General features: G+C 36.2%; 1 protein-coding gene across 1 annotated transcript; it reads left to right on the top strand.

Annotated features, from left to right (window-relative positions):
* The first annotated feature begins 1,241 nt into the window (after positions 1-1,241).
* LOC106881452 (pre-mRNA-processing factor 19) lies at positions 1,242-26,893 on the top strand. The gene is made up of 16 exons (XM_014931837.2): positions 1,242-1,288; positions 6,127-6,276; positions 6,525-6,601; positions 7,115-7,172; positions 7,521-7,604; positions 7,780-7,853; positions 8,115-8,195; positions 12,091-12,132; positions 15,559-15,633; positions 16,374-16,449; positions 18,805-18,914; positions 19,183-19,338; positions 21,338-21,407; positions 22,379-22,534; positions 23,439-23,601; positions 25,401-26,893. Exons 1-16 carry the CDS (start codon positions 1,270-1,272, stop codon positions 25,543-25,545), a joined length of 1,536 nt encoding a protein of 511 aa, XP_014787323.1. The 5' UTR covers positions 1,242-1,269; the 3' UTR covers positions 25,546-26,893.
* Positions 26,894-27,049: the final 156 nt, after the last annotated feature.

The raw sequence follows: 27,049 nt of genomic DNA on the forward strand, positions 1-27,049 counted from the left end.
TTTGAACAACCCATTAAATTTAATGCTGTATAGTCAAACCATGCTTGCATAGTACTTGGTTAATTTGTTATGTACAGAAAATTCCAGCTACAGTGAAGTGGTCATGTAGCAGACATGCTTGACTCTAGACTCTTAAAACAGATCTTTGGTGAACAAGTAGTTGGCTCTTAAGAGTCGTCGTATGGGAACATCTAGCTCAAGATCACTTACAGTGGGGGTAGTGCTGTGTACTCTACTGCACAGTACTCAAAGTCATATATGACCAGAGAAGAGGGCTGCACAGAATGTAAGAGTCCCATCGAGTTTAGATTCTGTATTACATACCGCCATTGTAACCAAAGATTTCAGGCTAACATTGGGTTAATAAATCATCTCAGGACCCACAAAATGTAAAGCTGATAACTTGGTCATCTTCAGAGACATGAAGGACAAACATACATATAGGAAAATAGTTATAAACCATTTGAACCAATATTAGCATAATTAAAAATAAAATGAAGCAACAGAAATAATTTAAATGAGCCAATGGCATGAATTTTGGGCATTCGGTTGAAGGTCTATGTACGGAATACCGTGCATATCTCTTCATTGTGCACTAATTTATAATGTCAATATCTTTGCATATTCAGCCATATTCTTCGACTGGGATTGGAATTACTAGTGCAACAAAGAGAAGGGTTATAAATTCCATTACTAAAGCTACAGAGAGAGGGGACTTTGGACAGAGAGGTGGTTTGCTGCTACTGGGATGCAGGTTGGGACTTGATCAATCCTGGTTGGATCAACTGATCTGATGTTGAAAGATCTAACACCCCAGAAACATCTCTGATAATGCATTCAACACCATCCATGAGATGGCTCTGGGAACTCTAAACGTTACCGTTGGAAATATAAAACTGCGAACTATTTTTCACTAAGGTTATTCCCCTTATTTAAGGGAAATAACTGTAACTTTAGTTTTTTTTAACGGTATTAAGTAGCTACAACTTATTTTTACATTTATGCGAAAGTTATAATTCAAAATTAATTTAATTGTAAATACTATATGTGTGGGTATATATATATATATACTACTAAAATATTAACATATATATATTCAGCTTCAATAAGATAAAATATACGCGCGCGCACACAGACAATCACACATGCATATATATAATACTAAGTATGTGTATACTAGTGTGTTCAGGTATGCCTTCGGTTTCGCAATCCGGAAGTAGCGTTTTTGTGTATTTCCGTTTAGAAGCCACGTGACTACCAACACTAACAATGGCGCTTTGCTGTGCACGTAAGTTAATTTCTGTATTAAATAATTAATTTGTCCTTGCTGCTGTAAATCTATTATTTATAAACTTTCACATTGTCCATTTAGAGTTCGCAGAACTTATGCACTTCAGCATCACTTTTAGTATTTCGTAGTTTCGACTGCCTATGAAATTAGCATGAGCCGGTTGCCAATATAACGAAAACACAAATGTGTTCTGCGACATGTGGCTTCTGAATTTAGTATTCAACTACGTTGGAAAATGTTTGTTGTAAACTCTTTCTCCTGCTCCTTTGCTTTATGAAGAATAAAATTCTATCAATAGATTTGGCGGAACACTACTATGAGTATATGTGTTAGTTTGAGTGAAAATAAAAAATAAATAAATAATAAAAATAACATACCGGAAAGGAGTTTAGATATATTTGAACGATCAAATCGTTATTTTCATTTCAGTTCGCTCGAGAAGGATGGATCCAATTCTTTTGTATTTATAACTTGGTGGGGTGGCTTAGTTTATAAATTAATAGTTCAGCGGGAACTTTATGGATAACTTGTCATTGGCTTCGTTACATCTTTGTTGCTAGTGTTTTCAAAACATTAAAGAAGTTATTTATCTTTTTAATTTGCGATTATTGTATTGAATTTACTATCTGCAATTTTTGAGATTTACGGTTATAATTTTTATTTTCTAACGAAAGTTTGGAATGTAACCGGTTTCGTTCTCAAATTATCTTTTTAAATTGGATCTGAATTCTGTAATGTCTTCACTTGAAAAGTCCGTTTTTCGTCAAATTCACCTTCCCGCTAACAAATACTTTTGGAACCAGTAACACCAGAGATGTAAAATATCCTTGTTGCTGACCAGGTAACAAGGATGGTGGATAGCGACGATGAAGTTTAAATGTCCAACTGCAAAATGACAAGGTAGATGGATGTTGTTTATAAACAAATCCCTTTTACCCCACTGTTTTAAATGGTTTACCTCAGTTACCAAACTGACAAATATCAGTTCGCACACCAAATAGTTGCGAACCTTTTTATTAATCAGATAACAAAATAGAGCTTGCAACCATATCATTCTTCTTTCTTCACCATTTCTATCAAGTATGGCGATTCCTCTCATCCCATTTCAATTCTAATTGCTCCACCTCCATGAGAAACGATGACTTCAGTCACCCTGCTAAATACTATATTTTGAAGTTTAATCAGTAAACTGTACTGGGGAGTGTTTGATCACTATAACACTAACCCTAACCCTAACCCTTAACCACTCATCTCCCTTCAGTTCCATGCTAAGTATCTATAGTAGTGCATCTGCTTCGTTCTAATCCATCAAAGACAATTGAGTGAAACCATTCTCTTGGGCATACCACGCTACACTCAAAGCTCATAATCCCAAATCTGCAGCAGTTCAGACAAAGAGCATGGTCTATAATGCTTGGTGGTGGAAAAGTCACCCATCACTAAACACTGCATAGCTTTGTATGGTATACTGCAACTCCTACGAGCCCATAAACAAAATGCAAAGGTTACTGCCATGCATCTCATGACTCACTCTCACACCCACCAAGCTGTTGCCAGGAACTCTACCAATTTTGCAAAGTCCTTTTCTTCTACATTACTGTATTTCTCAACAATTTCTCTGAGGTTGTCAAGTATCAACCTATTACATTTGTTTCAAAGTTTATAGAAGCAGTTATAAATAACAGCCTCAAGTATCCATCTCTCTGTAATATCCCCCAACACAGTTCCAAAAGGCCAAATCAACTGGTCCCTATTGAGAATAAATATGTAAAATTTTTGGCCCAAATCTCATTGTACGCTGATGTCATTTGGTCCGGATTTCATTGTGCAAATAATGGATTTTTATCAGTTGACAAATATAAGCATTGATCAGCACACAATTTGTTTGCTGAAAGTATAAACGAAACCAGCTGCTTTGCCTAGGCTCAGAGTTCTGGTTATTTCTGGCTGACAAGACATAACATATTCATATGCCAATGAACCAAGCATGTTGAACACACTATCATAAAAGAGAGAAGTTGTTCTCCTGTGACATACACTACAAGAACCAGCATATTGGATCTTTTTGGTTTGACAGGCAACACTTGTTTTCTTAACGAAACACTTTCAAACTTGGGACACTGGTAGAATGTGTCATATAAAACAACTTTTTCTCTTAGCCTTCTTAACAAAAAATTGTACATCGCAAGTTATTTCATGTTAAAGTTGTCGTATTTCTGTAATTTCAACCAATCACTGATGTCTATTCAGCTGAATACAGTTACTGCTGCCTTGTAAACAATAATTTTTTGCCGGTGAGAAAAATGTTATTCCCTGTTGACATATTTCATCCGGTTTTTTGGTTTGTTTTCTTTTGAAGCAGACAAAATTACAGAAAAATGGTAATTTATATGCATATATTGTTTATATAATGAATTACGCTGTGTGTATCTGTGTTTGTAACAATTTTTCGCTACTTGAAAAAATAAGCAACACACGTGTTTACGAACAGTCTAGTTAATAGGAAATGTCAGAACTAACAGGGATTAATACCATGTACACCGCCACAGCAGTAACTGTATTCAACTGAATAGACATCAGTGATTGTTTGAAATTATCGAAATAAGACAATTTTTAACATGAAATAACTTCAAATACAAAAATTTTTATCTGTTCTATAACACAAAATATACAAGTATACGAAGTTTGAAAGTGTTTCGGTACCAAAAAACACTAGATAAAACATAAATGAAAAATGTTGCCCGTCAAACCAAAAAGATCCAGCATATTTTGCAGTTGAACCTGCCTAGACATATTAAAAATAAATATATGAATAATTATTTTGATTGATATATATATATATCATCATCATCATCATCATCATCGTTTAACGTCCGCTTTCCATGCTAGCATGGGTTGGACGACTTGACTGAGGACTGGTGAAACTGGATGGCAACACCAGGCTCCAATCTAAATTTGGCAGAGTTTCTACAGCTGGATGCCCTTCCTAACGCCAACCACTCAGAGAGTGTAGTAGGTGCTTTTACGTGTCACCTGCACGAAGGCCAGTCAGGCGATACTGGCAACGGCCACGCTCAAAATGGTGCATCTTACGTGCCACCCGCACAAGAGCCAGTCCAGGGGCACTGGCAATGGTCTTACTTGGCTTGCCGGGTCTTCTCACGCACAGCACATTTCCAAAGGTCTCGGTCAGTAGTCAGTAGTCTATATATATATAATGTCATTATCATTTTCACTTTTCTTTGTTTGTGTACTGAAAACTGTCAAACTATTTAAATGGGGCTCTGGTGGAGAACAGTAATGCTGACTCTTCAAGAAATTGTCAGAAAAACAATGGGTGACATTTTAGGGAAATTACTCCAATTAATCATATGTCCCATAAAAGACTATTTAAACTAGTCATACACAGCCTAAATATTCTACCACTTTTATGTTCAAACTTGCCAGATCTAATCTCTCACACCTACCCTACAATGTCATTCTAAACATATACAATCACATCATTGAAATCTTGGAGCTATGAGATGATTCATGATTAATTCACAATAATGTGAATAAATAAGCATTGTATTTGACAGGGTAATATGAATGCTAAAGAGTTAATGGGTATTCATATTATTATTCCAAATTTCACTCTGAAGATATTAGTTGGCCTGAGGCTGTAGTAGAAAAGACTTGCCTAAGATACCAAACATTGTGCTTGAGCTTCAAACTATGTGATTGTAAAAGGAACTTCTGACCCATTCAGTCATCTTTAGTTGAATAGAATTATTTGTTTCTCAGCAACTGATTCTCACCATAATACCATCTACACTCACTTCTTTCTTTATATTTGACCATTGGTCAAATATAAAGAAAGACTCAGTTTGACTCAATTTTTATTCTGACTTAGCTGTTCCATTCTTCAGAAAAGTTGGTGCAGTCAAGTTTCATCTTTTTGTTTTCTTGCTTTTTGACTGAAAATATTCATGATTTGTCCATGTTTTAATGACAAGGATTCTAGACACACTGCTATTACACAATTCTATATTGATTTATACAGCTTACTGATTTTCATTTAAAAGAATGATTTAAAACAATGATTGTGTTTGATTATTTTCTTTCAATCATATTCTAATAATTAAATTTTTAAAAAAATTGCAAGGTTTATAATCTAAAAGTTTTGTGCACTTTGTTCATGAATCTCAATGACTGATTTTTTTTTTGTTGAATTTTTCTTACTATATTTGCATTATCCTTAAAATGTAAGAATAACAACCCCATTTTCAAATGAATAAAGATAATGTCTACATACTGTATACTACAATTATGATGCTCTTGTTTAATAATAACGTATATTTTATGGAAGTTGTGGGTAAAAAACCTAAAATACTCCAGTTGTCTTGTATTGTGGGTATTCCTTTTTAAAATTTAGTTTAATTTTTAAAAAACTGGTACTCCATCAGTTACGACAAAGGTTCCAGTAGGTCTGATCAACAGAACAACCTGCTCATGAAATTAACATGCAAGTGGCTGAGCACTCCACAGTCATGCGTACCCTTGATGTAATTCTCAGGTAGATTCAACGTGACACAGTGTGACAAAAGCTTGCTCTTTTCTCTATAGATACAACTCAGTTGACTGGAGTAATGTGAAATAAAGTGTCTTGCTGAAGGGCACAACGCATGGACACAAGCTTACAATCATGAGCTGAACACCCTAACCACTAAGCCACATGCCTTCACAAGTTTTGTTTATATATAAGTCTGAAGTATGAATTTTTTAACTTGAAATTTTTAGCTCCACATATAATAACATTTGAACAGAAATTTATGAAATGTTTTGCTATTTTTCAGTTAGCAATGAAACCCCTGAACATCCTTGCATTTCACCGGTATCAGGTCATATCTTTGAGCGTAGACTTTTGGAAAAGTACATTCAAGAAAATGGAACTGATCCAATGAATGGGGAAAAGCTGACAACTGATGTTCTTGTTGATATTAAAGGTTCAGATTCCCTTTTTTTTAATATTTCAATCAATTATTATTTGTTTGTTCCAATTCATTTTGAATATTGACAAAAGCAGTAAAAATTTTAATGTATTTTAAAATGTTATTTTTAACTTCAGTCTTATCTTCAAATTAAATACTAATCTTTAGGTATTTGTATTTTCATTAGGATAACTTCTGATTTATATTACTAATTATATCTTACAGCTTTAGTAAACAGTGTAAAAATGGTCTTTATATTTTAGCTTCACCTCTAATTAAACCTCGACCACCTTCAGCTACAAGTATTCCAGCCATTCTAAAATCTTTGCAAGATGAATGGGTAAATATCTGATGATTTTGTTTTTTGTTTATGCATTCAGTATCTCAATACAGTATAATAATGACCAGCAGATACCCTTCTTGATACTAAATTACTTGTTTTTTAAGCTACCAGACTTTTGTTTATTAGGAATATAAACATTGACACCATTAGCTAAAGCAGTGTCAATGTGACACAAACCTACATACACACACACACACACACACACACCAGGTTTCTGCCTACTTTCCCAAGGTGCTATGCAATGAGATTGAACTTGAAACTACATAATTTCAAAGTAAAATCTTAGCTATACAGCCATACCTGCACATATATTAAATAGTACCTTTACTAATTTAGATTGTTATATAACCAAGATGAATACTTTGGCTGATATTCTTATGAGTTTCTCAGCTAGTCCTCTGATTTAGTATAGTTTAATTAGTATTTGCACTGCCTGATGATTCATTGTGTAATGTATTTTATTTTATTCAGTGGCTGTTAATGTTATCACTTTTATATTTTTTCTGTTAGGATGCTGTCATGTTACACAGTTTCACTCTACGACAACAATTACAGACAGCTAGACAAGGTAATATCTATAAACAACAGTTCTTCTATCAACAATTGCTTATTTTATGACAAATAAGTTAAGTACTCATGAAATGGAACAGAAATTATTAGGAGTTGATATCTCTTTCAATAACTTAGAATTTATTAAAAAATTTTTTTGAATTTTACGTCAGTATTCTGTAATGGTAGCATTGCTGACTGATACATTTTATAACAAATTGTGCATTTTTTGCATCACTTGATAGGGATTGTATTGGTGGACAATGGCTGATGTTGAGATACATATTGTAGAGTTTTTTTTATTACATCTTGAATGAAATTTATGTTGCATATAAAATACTTGAATAATGTTTTTCATTTTATACAGAATTATCTCATGCTTTGTATCAGCATGATGCTGCCTGTCGTGTAATAGCTCGTCTCACAAAGGAAGTAACTGCTGCAAGAGAAGGTAAAGTTTCTGTCAACATCATTTTACAGTCTCTATTCCATACTCTGCTCATTACAACATAAATTTTTCATAGAAAATAGAATCAATTGTTATAGTCTGTATTTGATTTGTTTGTGTTATACTCCAGTTTCCATTGCAACACTTGTTTAATTCAATACAAACTTTTTTTCTTCAGCTTTGGCTACTCTCAAACCCCAAGCAGGTATTGTTGCTGGGCCTGCTGGTTATGCTGCACCAACACCACAACCTGTAAGTCCTATTCAGACATACATCTTTGCTGCCATCTTGATATTTGATTATGTTACATTTTCTTCTATTTGTTAGTTTTTTTTTATAAATTAGAGAAGCTTCATAACTGAGTTTATGTAGAATATAAAAACTTTACTGAAACTTATTTTTCATCTTAGAAACTTAATTTTTTAAAATTGAAACAAAATGAAATCAAAGGAAAGTAAAAGAATAAATTCAGAAATATTTATTTTTTTCTACATTTTCTTTTCTTTTTGCTAGGCTTATGCAGCAGAAGCAGGACCTGAAGCTGCTCAGCAGCCAACAGAGGGAGCTGGCATGACAGAAGAAGTCCTTCAGAAGGTAGACATGAATTTCTTTGCACTTTGCATTTATTAATTTCCATTTTTCTCTCTGAAATCACACTGGTATTTTCCTTCTATACTAATTTAAAAAAAAACAAAACACAGGGATGGGTAACAATGAGAGGTTGTTGACTGTATGTATGAAGTAGCTTAAGGGAATGAGTAATGGAAGTGGATATTTAGCATAAAGGTAGTTAATTGTTAATGGAGAGCAGCAGGGAAAGCAGTAAGGTAATTGACAAGTTACTGAAAGCATCAGACTCTATAGGTCTACGAGATACCATTCTGTTTGCTTCTAATGTGGAAGATTCACTGATATTGCATGATAGTAAAACATAGACATTGTATGGGGGAGATCTGTTGAGATTGGAGGGAAATCTTTTGGGTGTGTAGTATAAACATACATGAAAGTACAGTACCTGAACTGGAAGAAAAGCTAGGTATTAAAAATATCAGGTGATGAATGCATGAGAAACAACTTCCCTGGTATGGATAATGAATATCATCATCATTCAACGTTCACTTTTCCCTACTTGCATGGGTCAGATAGAGTTTGAGACAGATTTTCTGTTACCAACCCTCACCTGTTTCCAAGTAAAGTAATATTTTCCCATGCCCAGACATATTCTCCTAGAATGTTGAAAGTGCATGACACTGCTTGTGTGACTGACAATCATTTACAAAATTAAGAATTCACACACACATTATATATATCATCATCATCATCGTTTAACGTCCGCTTTCCATGCTAGCATGGGTTGGACGATTTGACTGAGGACTGGTGAAACCGGATGGCAACACCAGGCTCCAGTCTGATTTGGCAGAGTTTCTACAGCTGGATGCCCTTCCTAACGCCAACCACTCAGAGAGTGTAGTGGGTGCTTTTACGTGTCACCCGCATGAAAACGGCCACGCTCGAAATGGTGTCTTTTATGTGCCACCCGCACAAGCCAGTCCAGGGGCACTGGCAACGATCTCGCTCGAAAATCCTACGGGAGCCAGTCAGGCGGTACTGGCAACGGCCACACTCAAAATGGTGCATCTCATGTGCCACCCGCACAAGAACCAGTCCAGGGGCACTGGCAACGATCTTACTTGGCTTGCCGGGTCTTCTCACACACAGCACATTTCCAAAGGTCTCGGTCAGTAGTCATCGCCTCGGTGAGGCCCAATGTACGAAGGTCTTGCCTCACCACCTCAGCCCAGGTCTTCCTGGGCCTACCTCTTCCACGGGTTCCCTCAACTGTTAGGGTGTGGCACTTTTTCACGCAGCTATCCTCATCCATTCTCACCACATGTCCATACCAGCGCAATCGTCTCTCTTGCACACCACAACTGATGCTTCTAATGTTCAGCTTTTCTCTCAAGATACTTACACTCTGACGGGTATTCACATTGACATTACACATCCAACGGAGCATACTGGCTTCATTCCTTGCGAGCTTACGTATGTCCTCAGCAGTTACAGCCCATGTTTCACTGCCATGTAGCATGACTGTTCGTACACATGCGTCATACAGTCTGCCTTTTACTCTGAGTGAGAGTCCCTTTGTCGCCAGCAGGGGTAAGAGCTCTCTAAACTTTGCCCAGGCTATTCTTATTCTAGCAGCTACACTTTCAGCGCACCCACCCCCACTACTAACTTGGTCGCCCAGATAGCGGAAGCTATCGACTACCTCTAGTTTTTCACCCTGGAATGAGATAGAAGTTGTTTCCTGTTTGTTTACAGTCTTTATTGCACCTGAACATCTGCCACAAACAAAAACTAACTTGCTAGTTAACCTGCCTTTGATGTTGCTGCACCTCTTATGTGTCCATAGCTTGCACCGGGTACATCTTATAGAGTCACTACCTACTCCTTTTCTACATACTGAGCAGGGCCATCTACCTGAAGGGGTTTGTGTTTTATCTACCTTCCTACTTATTAGGATTTTGGTTTTAGCTAGGTTGACTCTAAGGCCCTTCAATTCTAGACCTTGCTTCCACACCTGAAACTTCTGCTCTAGTTCTGATAGTGACTCCGCAATTAGGGCAAGGTCATCAGCATAGAGGAGCCCCCAGGGGCAACCTGTCTTGAACTCCTCTGTGATTGCCTGGAGGACTATGATAAATAAGAGGGGGCTGAGGACGGAACCTTGGTGGACCCCTACCTCTACCCGGAATTCATTGCTGTACTCATTTCCAACCCTCACCTTACTGGCAGCATCTCTGTACATGGCTCGCACAGCTCTCACTAACCATTCTTCTATCCCAAGTTTCCTCATTGACCACCAGATAAGGGATCGGGGGACCCTGTCAAAAGCTTTCTCCATGTCAACGAAAGCCAGGTACAGAGGTTTATCCTTAGCTAGGTATTTCTCCTGCAACTGTCTCACTAGAAATAAGGCATCAGTAGTGCTTTTACCTGGCACGAACCCAAACTGCATCTCATCTAAATTGATTCGCTCCCTAATTAGTTGGGCTATGACCCTCTCTGTAACTTTCATAACCTGATCTAACAGCTTGATGCCTCTGTAATTATTTGTATCTAAAGCGTCACCTTTACCTTTGTAGCAGTTGACTATGATGCTGCTACACCAGTCATTGGGTATGACTCCTTCGTGTATCACCTGGTTCGTAATACGGGTGACTAGGCTATAGCCAACACTGCCAGATATTTTGAGCATCTCTGCAGTGATTCCTGATGGGCCGGGGGCTTTCCCGGTCTTCATACTCTTAATTGCTTTATCTACCCTGGTACTATCAACTCGGATAGCTGGTCCCTCTATTGGGTCGACATACGGCAGGCTCTCTTTCTCCCATTCATTCTCTTTATTATGCAATCTATCGTAGTGGCATCTCCAGACCTCTTTCTTTGCATCCTCATTTAATGCAAGCGTACCATCATCCATGCGAACACATTTCTCTCCTACAACATCACTATTCTCTCTCCTACACTGTCTTGCAACACGAAATACCTCGAGTCTTTGGTCCTCACGGCGCAGAACATTGGCAAATCTTTCCTTATCTGCTTCCCCTCTGGCTAAATAAACCTGTCGCCTAGCATATATATATATATGCACACACACACACACACACACAAAAATACATGGCAGACTTTTTTCAGTTTCCACCTTCCAAATCCTCTCTCAAGGCTTTGATCAGCCTGGGGCTATAGTAGAAGATATTTGCTCAAAGTTCCACACAGTGGGATTGAACCCAGAACCATGTGGTTTGGGAGCAAACTTCTTAGCACACAACCATGCCCATGCCCATTGTATACCTGCATCTATACTGGTTGAAAAAGTAGTGTGGGGTGCCTTTGAAGAGTCCCCATGGTAAGGGTAGTGTCTAATTTGAGAGCAATTTGTCTGGTTTTAGCAGGTCAAGTAGCCATATAAGAAAATTAAAGTTAAACATATATAAGGTTTGTTAATATTCTAAGAAATATTTTATGGTAGTATGTAAAAGATACCAAGTAAAAGGCAATCTAATGAGAAAATTGTCAGGCTTTATGACAATTCATAACTAAATCAAATATTTTAAAGAAATTTTAGATATCTAGCTAAGTTAAGTAGACATCATACTGCTCTTCATTTTTGCATTGCAGCATATTGATATACATGTGTGTTATGAGCTGTGGTTATATGTGTAGGCATGTTGTTAGTTGTAATTATATATGTCTGTTGAGAGCTGTGATTATATCTGTGTTAGTTGGGAGCTATGTTTATGTGAGGATGTATATTTGTTGTGAGTATATGTGTATGTTTGTTGTTATAAGTAGGAATTTGACACAATTTAGTTTTATTTTGCTTTGTGATGATTCTTGCAATAACATTTTGATTCATTTTCACAATAGAGTGATGGTCATTAAATTAATTAACATATAATTTCTATTTTTTCTTGTATTTCAGCTCCAAGACAAAGCCACTTTGTTAACAGCTGAACGAAAGAAGGTATTATTTTACATTTTGATTTGTAGAATATTTTTATAGTGTTTCTTTAAATAAATAGTATATTAATTGCCTAAAACCTTTACTCTTGTACTTTTCTTGACATCAGAAATTCAGATAAGGTTATAATGTATATACTTTTACAATTAAACCTTGGGAGAGGCATTATGCCGGTAATAAAGTTGTTAACTTTACAAAATTAAGAATTCACACACACATTATATATATATATATATGAAAGTTACAGAGAGGGTCAATGAAAGTTACAGAGAGGGTCATAGCCCAACTAATTAGGGAGCGAATCAATTTAGATGAGATGCAGTTTGGGTTCGTGCCAGGTAAAAGCACTACTGATGCCTTATTTCTAGTGAGACAGTTGCAAGAGAAATACCTAGCCAAGGATAAACCTCTGTACCTGGCTTTCGTTGACATGGAGAAAGCCTTTGACAGGGTCCCCCGATCCCTTATCTGGTGGTCAATGAGGAAACTTGGGATAGAAGAATGGCTAGTGAGAGCTGTGCGAGCCATGTACAGAGATGCGGCCAGTAAGGTGAGGGTTGGAAATGAGTACAGCAATGAATTCCGGGTAGAGGTAGGGGTCCACCAAGGTTCCGTCCTCAGCCCCCTATTATTTACCATAGTCCTCCAGGCAATCACAGAGGAGTTCAAGACAGGTTGCCCCTGGGAGCTCCTCTATGCTGATGACCTTGCCCTAATTGCGGAGTCACTATCAGAACTAGAGGAGAAGTTTCAGGTGTGGAAGCAAGGTCTAGAATTGAAGGGCCTTAGAGTCAACCTAGCTAAAACCAAAATCCTAATAAGTAGGAAGGTAGATAAAACACAAACCCCTTCAGGTAGATGGCCCTGCTCAGTATGTAGAAAAGGAGTAGGTAGTAACTCTATAAGATGTACCCGGTGCAAGCTATGGACACATAAGAGGTGCAGCAACATCAAAGGCAGGTTAACTAGCAAGTTAGTTTTTGTTTGTGGCAGATGTTCAGGTGCAATAAAGACTGCAAACAAACAGGAAACAACTTCTATCTCATTCCAGGGTGAAAAACTAGAGGTAGTCGATAGCTTCCGCTATCTGGGCGACCAAGTTAGTAGTGGGGGTGGGTGCGCTGAAAGTGTAGCTGCTAGAATAAGAATAGCCTGGGCAAAGTTTAGAGAGCTCTTACCCCTGCTGGCGACAAAGGGACTCTCACTCAGAGTAAAAGGCAGACTGTATGACGCATGCGTACGAACAACCATGCTACATGGCAGTGAAACATGGGCTGTAACTGCTGAGGACATACGTAAGCTCGCAAGGAATGAAGCCAGTATGCTCCGTTGGATGTGTAATGTCAATGTGAATACCCGTCAGAGTGTAAGTATCTTGAGAGAAAAGCTGAACATTAGAAGCATCAGTTGTGGCGTGCAAGAGAGACGATTGCGCTGGTATGGACATGTGGTGAGAATGGAGGAGGATAGCTGCGTGAAAAAGTGCCACACCCTAACAGTTGAGGGAACCCGTGGAAGAGGTAGGCCCAGGAAGACCTGGGCTGAGGTGGTGAGGCAAGACCTTCGTACATTGGGCCTCACCGAGGCGATGACTACGGACCGAGACCTTTGGAAATGGGCTGTGCGTGAGAAGACCCGGCAAGCCAAGTAAGATCGTTGCCAGTGCCCCTGGACTGGTTCTTGTGCGGGTGGCACATGAGATGCACCATTTTGAGCGTGGCCGTTGCCAGTACCGCCTGACTGGCTCCTGTAGGATTTTCGAGCGAGATCGTTGCCAGTGCCCCTGGACTGGCTTGTGCGGGTGGCACATAAAAGACACCATTTCGAGCGTGGCCGTTTTCGTGCAGGTGACACGTAAAAGCACCCACTACACTCTCTGAGTGGTTGGCGTTAGGAAGGGCATCCAGCTGTAGAAACTCTGCCAAATCAGACTGGAGCCTGGTGTTGCCATCCGGTTTCACCAGTCCTCAGTCAAATCGTCCAACCCATGCTAGCATGGAAAGCGGACGTTAAACGATGATGATGATGATGATGATATATATATGCACATACATACATACATATATATATATATGCACATACATACATACACACACACACACACACACACACAGTAACTTGTTACTGAAGAGATTGCAAGAGTGCAATGAAATAATTTAACAAAAAACTATATATATTAATAAAGGACTGAACCAGTGCGTGTGTTTATTACCGGCATAATGCCTCTCCCAAGGTTTAATTGTATTTCTTTCAACACACGTATCCACATCAAGAATCTTGCACACGAAATACACATACGAAATATATACTTTTAATTGGGCCATTATTATCCAAAACACCACCATATCCATCTAATACATTGGTTAAATCATCTTATTTCTTGAAATATTTGTGGCTACTCACTTTGGTGGAAATTCACCAGTTCTTGTCCACTTTAGTATTTCCATTTCAAAGAATACCATCAGATATCAAATGTTATCAATAGTATTGAGCTTATTATTGGTGATGGTGGTCACTTCATGCATGAATCTATTAGCATATACTTCTCTATTTGTAACTCCTACATATATTATTATTCTTTAGATATATTGACTTATGCTTAATCTCTTCTCATGAAGAAACCAACAGCCATGTAAGATTGGATATGAACTGTGTTTATTTTTGTTAGATTTTCTTTGAAGGTTACAAAAGAAGAAAATATCAATACTTGATTCTGCTTTAAAACTGCCTCTACATACCTTTTCCCCTAAATCTACATTTAAATATGCATTTCTATGTTTACAGAAAAGGGCTAAATGTACAATTAGCTCAATATGGCCCTTCTGTAGGCAAATTACTATTGAATAAGCAGACATGTTTATGAAAAGGTCCATGTATTGGCTAACTGATCAGTAACACAAACACATGCTTTTGATGTTATGTGCAGTAAATGCTGCCAAGTCTATTTATCATTTGCATCAAACAACATCTTTATATGAACTACTTGTTGATTAAAAAACACTTGGATACTGGACTTTATAGAAAGGTCACAATCTTGATGAAGGTTACTGACAAAAATGTTGGAAGCATAAAAATTAAACAGGCAATTTTCATATAATGCTGTGAACTATAAGGTTGATTTGATGCTGGTATATGTCATAATAGCTTTCTTTTTATGTTCACTATTATTATAGCTTGTTTTTGTATTCATCATTAGTGCCTTTTTTGTGGCTGCAATTCTGACTTTTGTTCTATATCTCCCTTACATATATTGAATAATACCGGAAGCCAAACCCTCTACATATATGTATGTGTATATCATTATTCATTCATGTAAATACCTTTTTGTGTGAACACACACACATATATTTAATTAGTAGTATATATTATGAACTATCCACTTACGAGGCATATCAGCTGTTAATCTACCAAATTATATATCTATTTTAGAGAGGTAAAACTGTTCCTGAAGGTTTGGCGAGCTCAGAAGATATTCGTGGCTACAGACAATTGGCTTCACACACTGTAAGTTAAATTAAATTCATTTCATATTTGTTTTTAGCATTAACTAATGACAAAATGCTCTACAGTTAAATGCCATCCCATTACTTTAAGTACTTGATTGATTGCAGTTTAGTTAATTTAACTCTCAACTAAATTTAAATTAATGTATTTTAATTATTTAGATACTAACTCACTTCTGGTTTTTTGATACAAAGCATTCTTACAGCATAATTTTATTTAAGAACTTTTGTTGTTCTATACATCAGTTTAATATACTAAATAATGAACAAAATTATTTTACTTAATCCCTCTAAATTTTTGATAATTTATTAAAATTTTGTTAGAAATATGTCCATGAAAGATTAAATTCTACAGTTTTATTTGTTCATCACCAATGACTTCAACATTTGATCAAAAGTTCTATAAAAACATAATTTTGTGAAGAGTACAATAATAGGTTTTATTATAATCAAAAACAATTTTAGAATTTTAACCTGATAACAAAAGCAGTTCTAATTAGTGGTGAAATACTGTCAAATTAACCATATAAATTCCTGTGCAATTAAATGACTAATGTCTATTTGAATTCTACTGCAAAATAAAGAACCTATCTTTGGAATTTCACCAATATTTTAAAAATGTTAAGAAAACTTTTCTTTGCTATTTACTAATCATTCAATTCATCCATAAATTTGTTAGATTTAATAGCATCTGATGTTTTTAGTTGCTGTTTTTCTAACTTTTGGCTTCTATTTCTTCAGGGTCTTCATAGTGCTAGTGTTCCTGGTATTGTATCATTGGACATTTGTTTGCGAGATACATCGAAGATAGTTACAGGTAACACCACCTAAACATGCTATAGACTACATTTCATCATCATAGAGTGTATCCTCTTTAATCTGAAAATTATTACTGTCATATTTTCTATTCTACTTCCTCATATTGGTTTTTTAGTTGTTATTGGTGATGAGTATTGCAAGGAATTTAGTATACAGGTAAGAGTTCACCAAGGATCAGTTCTCAGTCCCCTCTTGTTTATCATAGTCCTGCAGGCCATAACAGAGGAATTTAAAACTAGCTGCTCTATACTGATAAGCTTGTTCGTTTAACTGAATCACTATCAAAAAATGGAGAGGAAATTTCACGTGTGGAGGCAAGGTCTGGAATCAAAAGGCCTTAGAGTTAATCTAACAAAGACCAAAGTCCTAGTGAGCGAGGAAACAGACAGATCACCAATCCCTTCAGGGCAATGGTCCTGCTCAGTATGTAAAAAAGGGGTTGGTAGAAACTCCATATGGTGAACCTAGGGTAAGCTATGGACACATAGAGGTGCAGCAGTATTAGAGGAAGGTTAACAGAGAAAGTAATCTTTGTGTGTGGCAGATGTGCAGGTACAAGATACAGTAGGAATGTGCAGAATATACACTCCCTCAAATGTCCAACGGGACCTTTAGAAGTAGTAGATAGTTTCTGTTACCTAGAAAACAAAGTTAGCAGTGGAGGAGGAAGCTCTGAAAGCGTGGTTGCTAGAATAAGATTGGGCTGGGCAAAGTTCAGTGAGCTACTACATTTGTTTGGTAAGAAAGGGCCTCTCCCTCAAAATGAAAAGCAGATAGCATGATACCTGTGTTCAAGCAACTATGCTACATAGTAGTGAAACATGGGTTCTGACTACTGAGGACATGCAGTGGCTTGAAAGAAATGAAGCCAACATGCTCTGCTGGATGGATAATGTTAGTGTGCATGTATGACAATGTAAATGAGTTAAGAGAAAAACTGGGTATAAGAGGCACCAGATGTAGTCTGCAGGAGGACAAGACTGCACTGATATGGTCATGTGATGCATATGGATGAAGACAACTGCATAAAGAAATGCTGAAGGAGTAGACCTAGGAAAACATGAGATGAAGTGATGAGAAAAGATCTTCAGACACTAGGTCTTACTGAAGAGATGACAAGGGACCAAGACTTCTGGTGCTTTGCTGTACTTGAGAAGACACATCAGGCTAAGTAAAATTGTGGCCATCTATATATACAAGTATGTCCCTCTGTCAGCCAAGCAGACCTTGTCTTGTGGGCTTGTAAGTGCTAGTGTCATGTAGAAGCACCCATGCTGGTGCCACATAGAACAGCACCTCTTTGGGGTCACATAAAAAGCTCTTGTGCCAGTTGCACATATAAAGCACCCAGTACACTCTGTAAAATAGTTGGTGTTAGAATGGAGGCTGTAGAAACCTTGCCAAAACAGACAATTGTAACCTGGCCAGCTCCTGTCAAACTGTCTGGCCCATGCTTGTATGGAAAATGGACATTAACTGATGATGTTGTTTATCTCTACACTATATTATATCTACTAGTTTTTTTCTGTTTTGAACTACCACCTCTTTCGCCCTGCATGCATATATATGCACTGGCATAAGAAAAATATTTTGATGGGGAAGCCTAGCATTTACCCATGCATGAAAGTCACCCCTTGCCGTGCCATCAGTATTGTACAAGAGAAAGGCTTTTTTATAAAGGCTGATATTGCATGGTACCAGTGCCATTAAAGTGTTGTTAGAAGGCAGAGAACCAGTACAGACACTGCAAAGTATCTTGTTTGATGCTATAACAGTTCTATTAAGTTTCCACTCTAGATTTGGTACTTCTTTTTATCAACCCTGAAAGGATGAAATGCAAAGTTGACCTTGATAAGATTTGAACTCAGAGTGCAGGGAGTTGAAACAGATACGAGCCTTTAATGACTCTCTGATCATTACCAATCATTTCAGATTAATAGTAAAACAAATTGGTGATACTTTATACATGTTTTAAGCCTTTTTTTTTTTTTTGCTTTTTATCATTAAAGTCAATGATATGGTCTTATGTAGCTAGAGTCTCATATAAATTTTCAATATGACATTGAGGTATATGTTATGTTTCACTTCAAAGTCATAGATCATGTTTTGCCCCTTGGGTAAAATATATATTATCACACTTTTCTAAAACTCCCTATTTAAACTCTTTAGCCACTTTGTCTCTCCATTGTTGACTGGTTAACTGCTATGAATAAACCAGCATAATCTTATTAATATAGAAAGAAAAATGAGCATAGAGCAGATTTCAAAAATCAAAGAATTATTAAATTTAAATATAATTGTGAAGTACAAATTATTTGGTCAAAGTAAGTATCCTACATTGATATTCTTTCAGGTGGGAATGACAAGAATGCTGTTGTTTTCAACAAAGATACAGAACAAGTTATGGCAATTCTTAAGGGACATACAAAGAAAGTTACCAGTGTCATCTACCATCCAGAAGAAGTAAGTTGTAACTGTATAACTTGGTCAGATTTTACAGTTATTTGCCCAGATTCGTTAGATGTAGCTCTACCTTCAATCTGTTCATTTTTATTGCCTTGCATGCATTTCTTGTGGCAACAAACCACTTTTTATTTCTTTCCAATATTAGAAAGCATGATGTTCTTTTATTTTTCGTGCATAAAAATGCATATTAAACCAACTGTTATTTTATTAGTATCTATAGGTTTTATAATTTTTTAAAAATATTTTTCATTTTCATTTTTACTAGGATCTGGTGTTTACAGCATCTCCTGATAGCAGCATCCGTGTTTGGGGCATTCAGACTGCTCAGTGTGGTCAAGTGATTCGTGCTCACGAAGCTCCTGTTACTGGTCTGAGTCTTCATGCTACTGGAGATTACTTACTCAGTAGTTCCACCGATACAGTAATTACTTATTTTCTTTTACTTCAGTCCAATCTGATAATTTCTAATTAGAATCTTGTCAAATCTAAAGCTTATTTATTCTCATTGTTTTGAATTAATCATGCATTATCTCAATAACTTCAAGATATCAACGATGTGATTGTTTATTTTTAGAATGACATTGTAGATTAGGTGTGAGGGGCTAGATCTGGCCAGTTTGAACATAAAACAGGAAGAATATTTGGGCTGGATATGATATAGCCTGTTTAAATGCTTATGAGTTAAGCATTCTCACTCAATTTTACATAACTTAGTGAAATAATTCACTCGTGTTAGCAGTTGAAGGCCATGAGTTCGATTTCCAGCTGTGCATTGTGTCCTTGAGCAAGACACTTTATTTCACATTGCTCCAGTCCACTCAGCTGGCAAAAGTTAGTTGTACCTGTATTTCAAAGGGCTGACTTGGTCCCATTCTGTGTCATGCTGAATCTCCCTGAGAACTACATTAAGGGTACATGTGTCTGTGGAGTGCTCAGCCACTTGCACATAAATTTCAGAAGCAGGCTGTTCCATTGATCGGATCAGCTGGAACCCTTGTCGGCATCACCGACAGAATGCCAGTTAGCAGTTGTAGTATTTACTCTGGAGCAGTACTATTTACTGTTTAGCTAAAAATATATTGCAGTGTTTATGGAATGCTTAGACCCTGTAATGTTGGGTAATTCCCACTGGTCAACTGTTTCCATTAAAACCATTGCTGACCTATTCTGTATTACAATGTTATTGTATAATGCTCACTTCCAACTAAAGGTGAACATTTTATCTCTTAAACTCTGAAATTGTTCTTGTTATTTATTAAATTCTTTGGCGTTTTTACACGTCTGGTTTGAACTGATAATAGCCTCTGTTCCTTCCTTTGACATCCATAGAATATTTATAGATTTTAAATAATAAGCTTTATTGCTTTGCTTAAATTTTGTATAATTAGGTGAGATTTAATAACTCGCAATGAGCATTTTGCTTCACAATCATCATCAGCCAGAAGTTGAGATACCAAATGTTTATGGATAGAAGAAGGTTCATATGAACAAAAGATTTTTAGCTTTTAAGTAATAAACCCTTGCAAATTTAATATAAAAGGACTCTGCAAACAAAATGAAAGAAAACCTTTTGTTGTTTCATACCACTATCAAATAGAAAAGTATCTATAAATATAGATAGAAACACACACACATGCACACACACACATGCAGGTTCCAAAGCCATTCTGGGTTATTGATTTTTTTCTTCAAATCAGGGGTGGTCACTTTGGTCAATACACTGAGTTAAACAAATTTTAAATTTACTTGAATAATTAAATGTAATACAGGTACCTCTACATTTTTTTTTTTTAATAAATGATGCAAGTTTACTAATACTTTGCTATGTAAGGCACCAGTCTGTGCAAGGTACCAGTAAACTAGTTTGGTGGCTACAGGGATTTAAAGTTCTTGTTCAAAAATTTGTGCAGATTATAAAAGGTTCCAGACCATCAGTGTTCTGAAAGTCAATGTTGTACCTGTATGAATAGCAATCAGTAGTCAGATTTTTTGCTGTTGCAGCTCTTTTTCATAGAAATAGTATGACTGATAGCTTTCTTCCAAGTATTATTGCATCCTGAAGTTCACATCTAGGCTCATGCCTAATAAAGAATAATAAAAAGACTTAAATTCTATTTATCCTGATGTACAGGGTGTTCAAAAAAGTTTCTCCGCAGTGAATTTTTTTTTCTCCAAGATGTATTTCAAAACATGTGTAGAAGAGTCAACTTATGTATTGAAAATGAAGGATGACACTTTCAACACTGCTTATAAATTTTTTTTAAGTCTTGTAAAGTCTAATATATTCTTTTGTAGTCTTATATCATCTTATAAATATTATTTTTCAATAAATATTTACTGCGGAGAGACTTTTTGAACACCCTGTTCTTCTGTTGGCAATTTGATGTTCAATATATCAGTATGTTTTGTTTTATTTCTAGTATTGGGCTTTCTCAGATATTCGAACTGGTAAAGTGTTAACTAAAGTCACTGATACATCTTCTCCACACCGTAAGTTTCTTATCATATCTTATAACACAATCATTTTCATAAATGTTTCCATTGTTATCTATTTGTGTTGTCCCAGCTTGGTCACATCACACTCTACTGGATGTAAGTAATCAAAGAGTAACCTTTTAAATCATATTTTCGTTATTCTTACGATGACACCTTTTGTCCCTTAAGGTTTGATAAAATGAGCACTTGTGTGATACTTGAGTTAATTCAGTTTTGTACCTCATCACAGAGTGTAGTTCTTGAATTTGCAAATTAAGTGAGAGAAAATCAGAACAGTTGTATTCATTCATCATCATCATCATCATCGTTTAACGTCCGCTTTCCATGCTAGCATGGGTTGGACGATTTGACTGAGGACTGGTGAAACCGGATGGCAACACCAGGCTCCAATCTAATTTGGCAGAGTTTCTACAGCTGGATGCCCTTCCTAACGCCAACCACTCAGAGAGTGTAGTGGGTGCTTTTACGTGTCACCCGCACGAAAACGGCCATGCTCGAAATGGTGTCTTTTATGTGCCACCCGCACAAGCCAGTCCAGGGGCACTGGCAACGATCTCACTCAAAAATCCTACGGGAGCCAGTCAGGCGGTACTGGCAACGGCCACGCTCAAAATGGTGCATCTCATGTGCCACCCGCACAAGAGCCAGTCCAGGGGCACTGGCAACGATCTTACTTGGCTTGCCGGGTCTTCTCACGCACAGCACGTTTCCAAAGGTCTCGGTCATTAAGGTATATATTATAAGAACTAGCAATCACTATTTTTAGTACTGTGTTAAGATCTCTGCTGCATTGTTTTGGTTCTATTTGAACTGCTGATATTTTAGGGTAAGATGTAAATACTTCAAAACATGTAGAATCTTCAAAACGTGTAGAATCTTCAGTCTTAGAATCATTACCGGTATTTGTGATTATAATGCATGTTCCACGATTTTTTATTAATTCTTTTTGTTTGTGTTGTTTTTAGCTCTGACTTGTGCACAATTCCATCCTGATGGTCTTATTTTTGGAACTGGAACTGAGGATTATATGATTAAAATCTGGGATTTGAAAGAACAGATCAATGTAGCTAACTTCCCTGGGCACATGGGCCCAATTACCAGTATTGCATTTTCTGAAAATGGTAAGAATCACAGTATATTCAAAATAATTTTTGTTTGATTTCACTTTGAAATTTAATTTTGAAGTTTAAGAATAGATCTTTTTATCAAATATACTTTTTGATTAATCATTAACATTTGAATGAATTTGCAAGATGGAAACTGTATGAAAGCCCATCATTATATAGTTCCAAAAATTAAACAAGCATGACAAAGGAATGGACAAAACTGTACACACAAGATATGGATGTGCTCATTCCTTGTTGGTTATCGTCAGAAAAATCTAGCAAATTTCATGCCTTTAATGATATATAATTATATATATTATATTATATATGATATATAATTAAATATATTATATTATATATGATATATATATAATATATTATATTATATATATATTGATAATATACACACACACACACACACATATTCCCATATTGTGTGTATTACATGCTTGTACATATGTGCATGAATATTGCCATTCCACAGCTTTGCTGATCTGATTAAAATAGTGATATGTTTATGTTCTGTATTGACATTATGAGAAATTGCTCTGTGCATTCACAGACTAACGGAATAAAAATGATCTCTTGCCTGACAAACAGGTAAGGATTGTGAGCAGGAAGAGCATCTGGCCATAAAATCCTTCTTCAAATAAGTCTTCATCCAATCTATGCTAGCATGGAAAGAAGCAGGTGTTAAACAAATGTTCTTCTATTTTTCTACTATTTACCTTTTGATTTTTTAAATGTCTTTAATCATAGATTTATGATTACAACAACAATATTATGTTACAATTCTATCAGCATTTTCTGTTGTAATATGAATGATATGCTTCTTATCTTTTTACTAAATTGTCATCTTTCCTTTTCTCGCCTCTCATTTGTTCATAGTCTCACTGTTTATACAATCTTTTGTTTCTAGGTTACTACCTTGCTACTGCTGCTGAAGATGCTGTTGTGAAACTGTGGGATTTGCGTAAATTGAAAAACTTCAAGACTATCCAACTGGACGATAAATATGAAGTACGCAGTCTTTGTTTTGATCAGAGTGGATCTTATCTTGCTGTGGCAGGTACTGATGTTAGGTATGTATTGTTTATTAAGTTCTTTGTTTCAACATCAACAATTTGACTTTTTCCTGCCTCTGCAGTATTATATTCTAATTGGTCAAGAGTAAAGTGTTCTGATTAGAATGATGTGTCTCAACATTACTAATTGTGCTAAGCTAATCTAAATATATGAAGATTTCTGAAGCTGCTTAATATATTGGGTTAAAACTGGAAGCTACCCAGGAAAATTAGTCTGGAGTAAATTATTTTGATATTAGCAGTTTAATATGACAAAACTAAATTGTTAAAACTTCATAATTAGACTTTCTGACCGATAAGATTTTTCAGTGTATCATTCAACATCATCGTCATTATTATTTAATGTCCATCTTCCCTACTGGCATGGGGTGAACAGTTTGACAGGAGCCAGCAAGTCAGAGGACTACACCAAGCTCCACTGTCTGTTCTGGCATGGTTTTACTGCTGGATATCCTTCCTAACACCAACCACTTTATAAAGTGGATTGGGTGCTTTTTACATGGCACCAACACCAGTGAAGTCTGTTATGCATGGTTTTTAGAGCTGGATGTCCTTCCTAATGCCAACCACTTAACAGAGTGAACTGGGTGCTTTTTCTATGACACCAACACTAGCAAGAACTGCATTGGTTTTTACAGCTGGATACCCTTCCAAACGTCAATCACTTTAATGTGTGGACTGGATACTTTATACGTGGCACCAGCATCAATGAGGTCTCCAAGTAGCTTGTAAGACAAAGATCCTTTGAGAGGAGGTGGCTTTGTGCCAGGTGATGAGAAGTTAGAGTATGACAGAGGGACAGAAATATGTCTTGCTGTAGAGGAGATGCATGGTCACCCTAGTCAGAGGGAGATGGTGGAAATGTGTCAGGGGAAACTCTCGAGGTACAGGGATGAGAATATGAATGGAATGGCAGAGCATTGCCAGGGGTGCATGAGTAGGGAGTTCCTGTGAATGCTAAGTGGCGGGGAGAGTACAGTGACAGGTGAAACCTGGGTATATAGAGGGGGGGGGATAGCAATGATACAGCGGGCAGCGCATTGAGGACAAGAGCAGGGAGGGAGAATGCATGGAAAAGAGGAAATGTGCAGAAAAGGAGAAGAGAAGATGTAGTGTGGTTTATTGGGGTAGGGTGTGTAAAAGATTTATTGTTACATGTGGGTGGAACACAGAGTGCTTCCAGAACTATTTCGTTGAGGTTGGCAGGTTTTCTCAAGAACCTCATATTACCAAACATATCAGTCCATTGTCATCTCCTCTGTAAGGCCCAACATTCTGAGAATGTCAATATTGAAATATTGATAATTTCAACAAGACTCCTGAGAATTCTTTTGGAGGTCAGTTAACTCCACACTTTTAGAGAGAATTGTTTCTAGTTTAGGTATAATGCCAGTGCTATCAGTTTTGAGGGGAGGGTGTTAGTTACTTCAGACCCCAATGCTTCACTGGTACTTGATATTTTTCAACTCCAGAGAGTTGAAAAGTAAAGTTGGTCTCAAGATTTGAACTCGGAACTCAGAACAAATAGCACTAGATATTTTTTCAATGCTCTGATGATTCTGTGAGTTTAATATTGGAAATATTAAGGATGATTTTGATATCTAGAAATGTAGTACAAATATGAGTGTTTCCTCAATTTTTTTATTTCTAAATTAAATTTTCCTTTTGACAGTTTGCTTTTATAAGGTAGAATGTATCAGTCATGTAAGAAAAGTGACAAAATCCTTTGTTTTACTTGTTTACATAATTTTTTTTTTTACACATCACTGAGCAACTTCTTTTATTTTCTATTTTAGGGTTTACCTCTGTAAACAGTGGCAAGACTTGGCAGTTTTTAATGACCACACAGCATCAGCTACTGGTGTGCGATTTGGTCACAATGCTACATTTGTGGCTTCAGCTAGTATGGATCGTTCAGTTAAATTCTTTGGAATGAATTAAGACCATTACTTTATGTGAATGTGTGTATGTGAGCATATATGTGTGAGTCTTCGTTTATAATGTGCTGCAAGTAATGTCAGTTGTGGAAAAGCAAACTCTTAAAGACATCTTGCTAATGTCGATTTCATCAATATTCTAAATTTGACAAACAACATGGATTTTAATAAAACAGTTGCTGTTATTATGTGACCAAATTTTTTTTTTTCTTTCAAAAGTAAAGTTATCAGATATTCAGTTTTTTAGAGTACATACATGCTTTTCTAACAGCTTCTTATGTAACTAGTGACAATATTGTATTATTAGATCTGGTTTGGAATCTCCCAGTGTGAAGATAATCACCATACACTTTGCACAGATCACTCCAGTTAGCTTTATTGTTGATATATATCAATATTTCATTGGAATTTATCAGTATGAAGATCAGTATTATACATTTTCACAGATCATCTATCCACTCCAGTTGGATTCTATTGTTAATAGATATTACGGTGTGAGATTTGTCATTAAAGCTCCAGATCCTATCTAGCTTCATTTCAAGAACCTACAAAACAAGTCTTTTTTTACTGATCTTTTCCTTGTCTTTATATGTCAAAAACTACGGTCTTTTTGTTTAATTTATTTTGAAGTTAGGTCTTATATAGTTTTAAAATACTTCATTCTTCTATCAGTTTTCTTAAATCCTTTTACACATTTTTAAAGTTTATTTTTGAACATAATGATTGAGTTAAATAACTTAAGGCTAAGCTACTTTTTTATTTTACATTAAGGGATGCAAATTACTTTGGTAGACAACGACATGCTGTTTCTTATCTTCTAATGACTTTTCAGTCAACAATTATATATACAAAGCAATTCTGGAGGTAGACCAAGTTGCTGTTAATGGTTTGTGGAATTTTAAACTATAGTATATCTTTGGATGATTTATTTTCTATAGCAGGTTCCAAATTCTTTCCAAAAATTAATTATACTGTAGAAATTTATAACCATGATAGAGAAGTTTTTTTTATTTTTTAATCATTTTCACCCTTGTTTCATCAGAATTTTCCTCTATATAATATTGCCATGATAAAATCAAATTCAGAATTTTAAGCATGTTTCAAATATTCTAGAAATGATTGTGCAGTGACTTCTTTCAAGAGGCAAATTAATCACCTTTGATGTACAGTTCTACAATCATAATGGTTGTCTTAATTAAAGCTGCTTTCACTCTTTCCATCCAACTTGTGGCGAAGAGGATTCTGCACATCATTGATAATATTTCATTCTTTTTTGATATTGTATTTTTTTTCTTTATTATTTTATTAACTGACTCATCTATCATCAGAAATAAAACTGTTAATTATTATAACTTCTTGCTTGTCTTTATATTTCTTTCCCTTTTTACCATTGTGATTTTATTGAATTAATGCTTGTTAATTAGAATGACATGAACTGCTTCATAATTCTTTTCTCAGCTCTTATGTTCTCAGTTCAGATCCCACCAAGATTACCTTTTCACTTCTAG

This window comes from Octopus bimaculoides, chromosome 6 (genome assembly GCF_046866305.1).
Source record: "Octopus bimaculoides isolate indiv1 chromosome 6, ASM4686630v1, whole genome shotgun sequence".
Taxonomy (NCBI): Eukaryota; Metazoa; Mollusca; class Cephalopoda; order Octopoda; family Octopodidae; genus Octopus; species Octopus bimaculoides.

What these genes read in the sequence shown, in the direction of transcription:
- LOC106881452 (XM_014931837.2), top strand. An exon ending in AATCTTTGCAAGATGAATGG is followed by an intron (nt 6,602 to 7,114) that starts GTAAATATCTGA and finishes TTTTTCTGTTAG; the next exon opens with GATGCTGTCATGTTACACAG. An exon ending in CTGCACCAACACCACAACCT is followed by an intron (nt 7,854 to 8,114) that starts GTAAGTCCTATT and finishes TCTTTTTGCTAG; the next exon opens with GCTTATGCAGCAGAAGCAGG.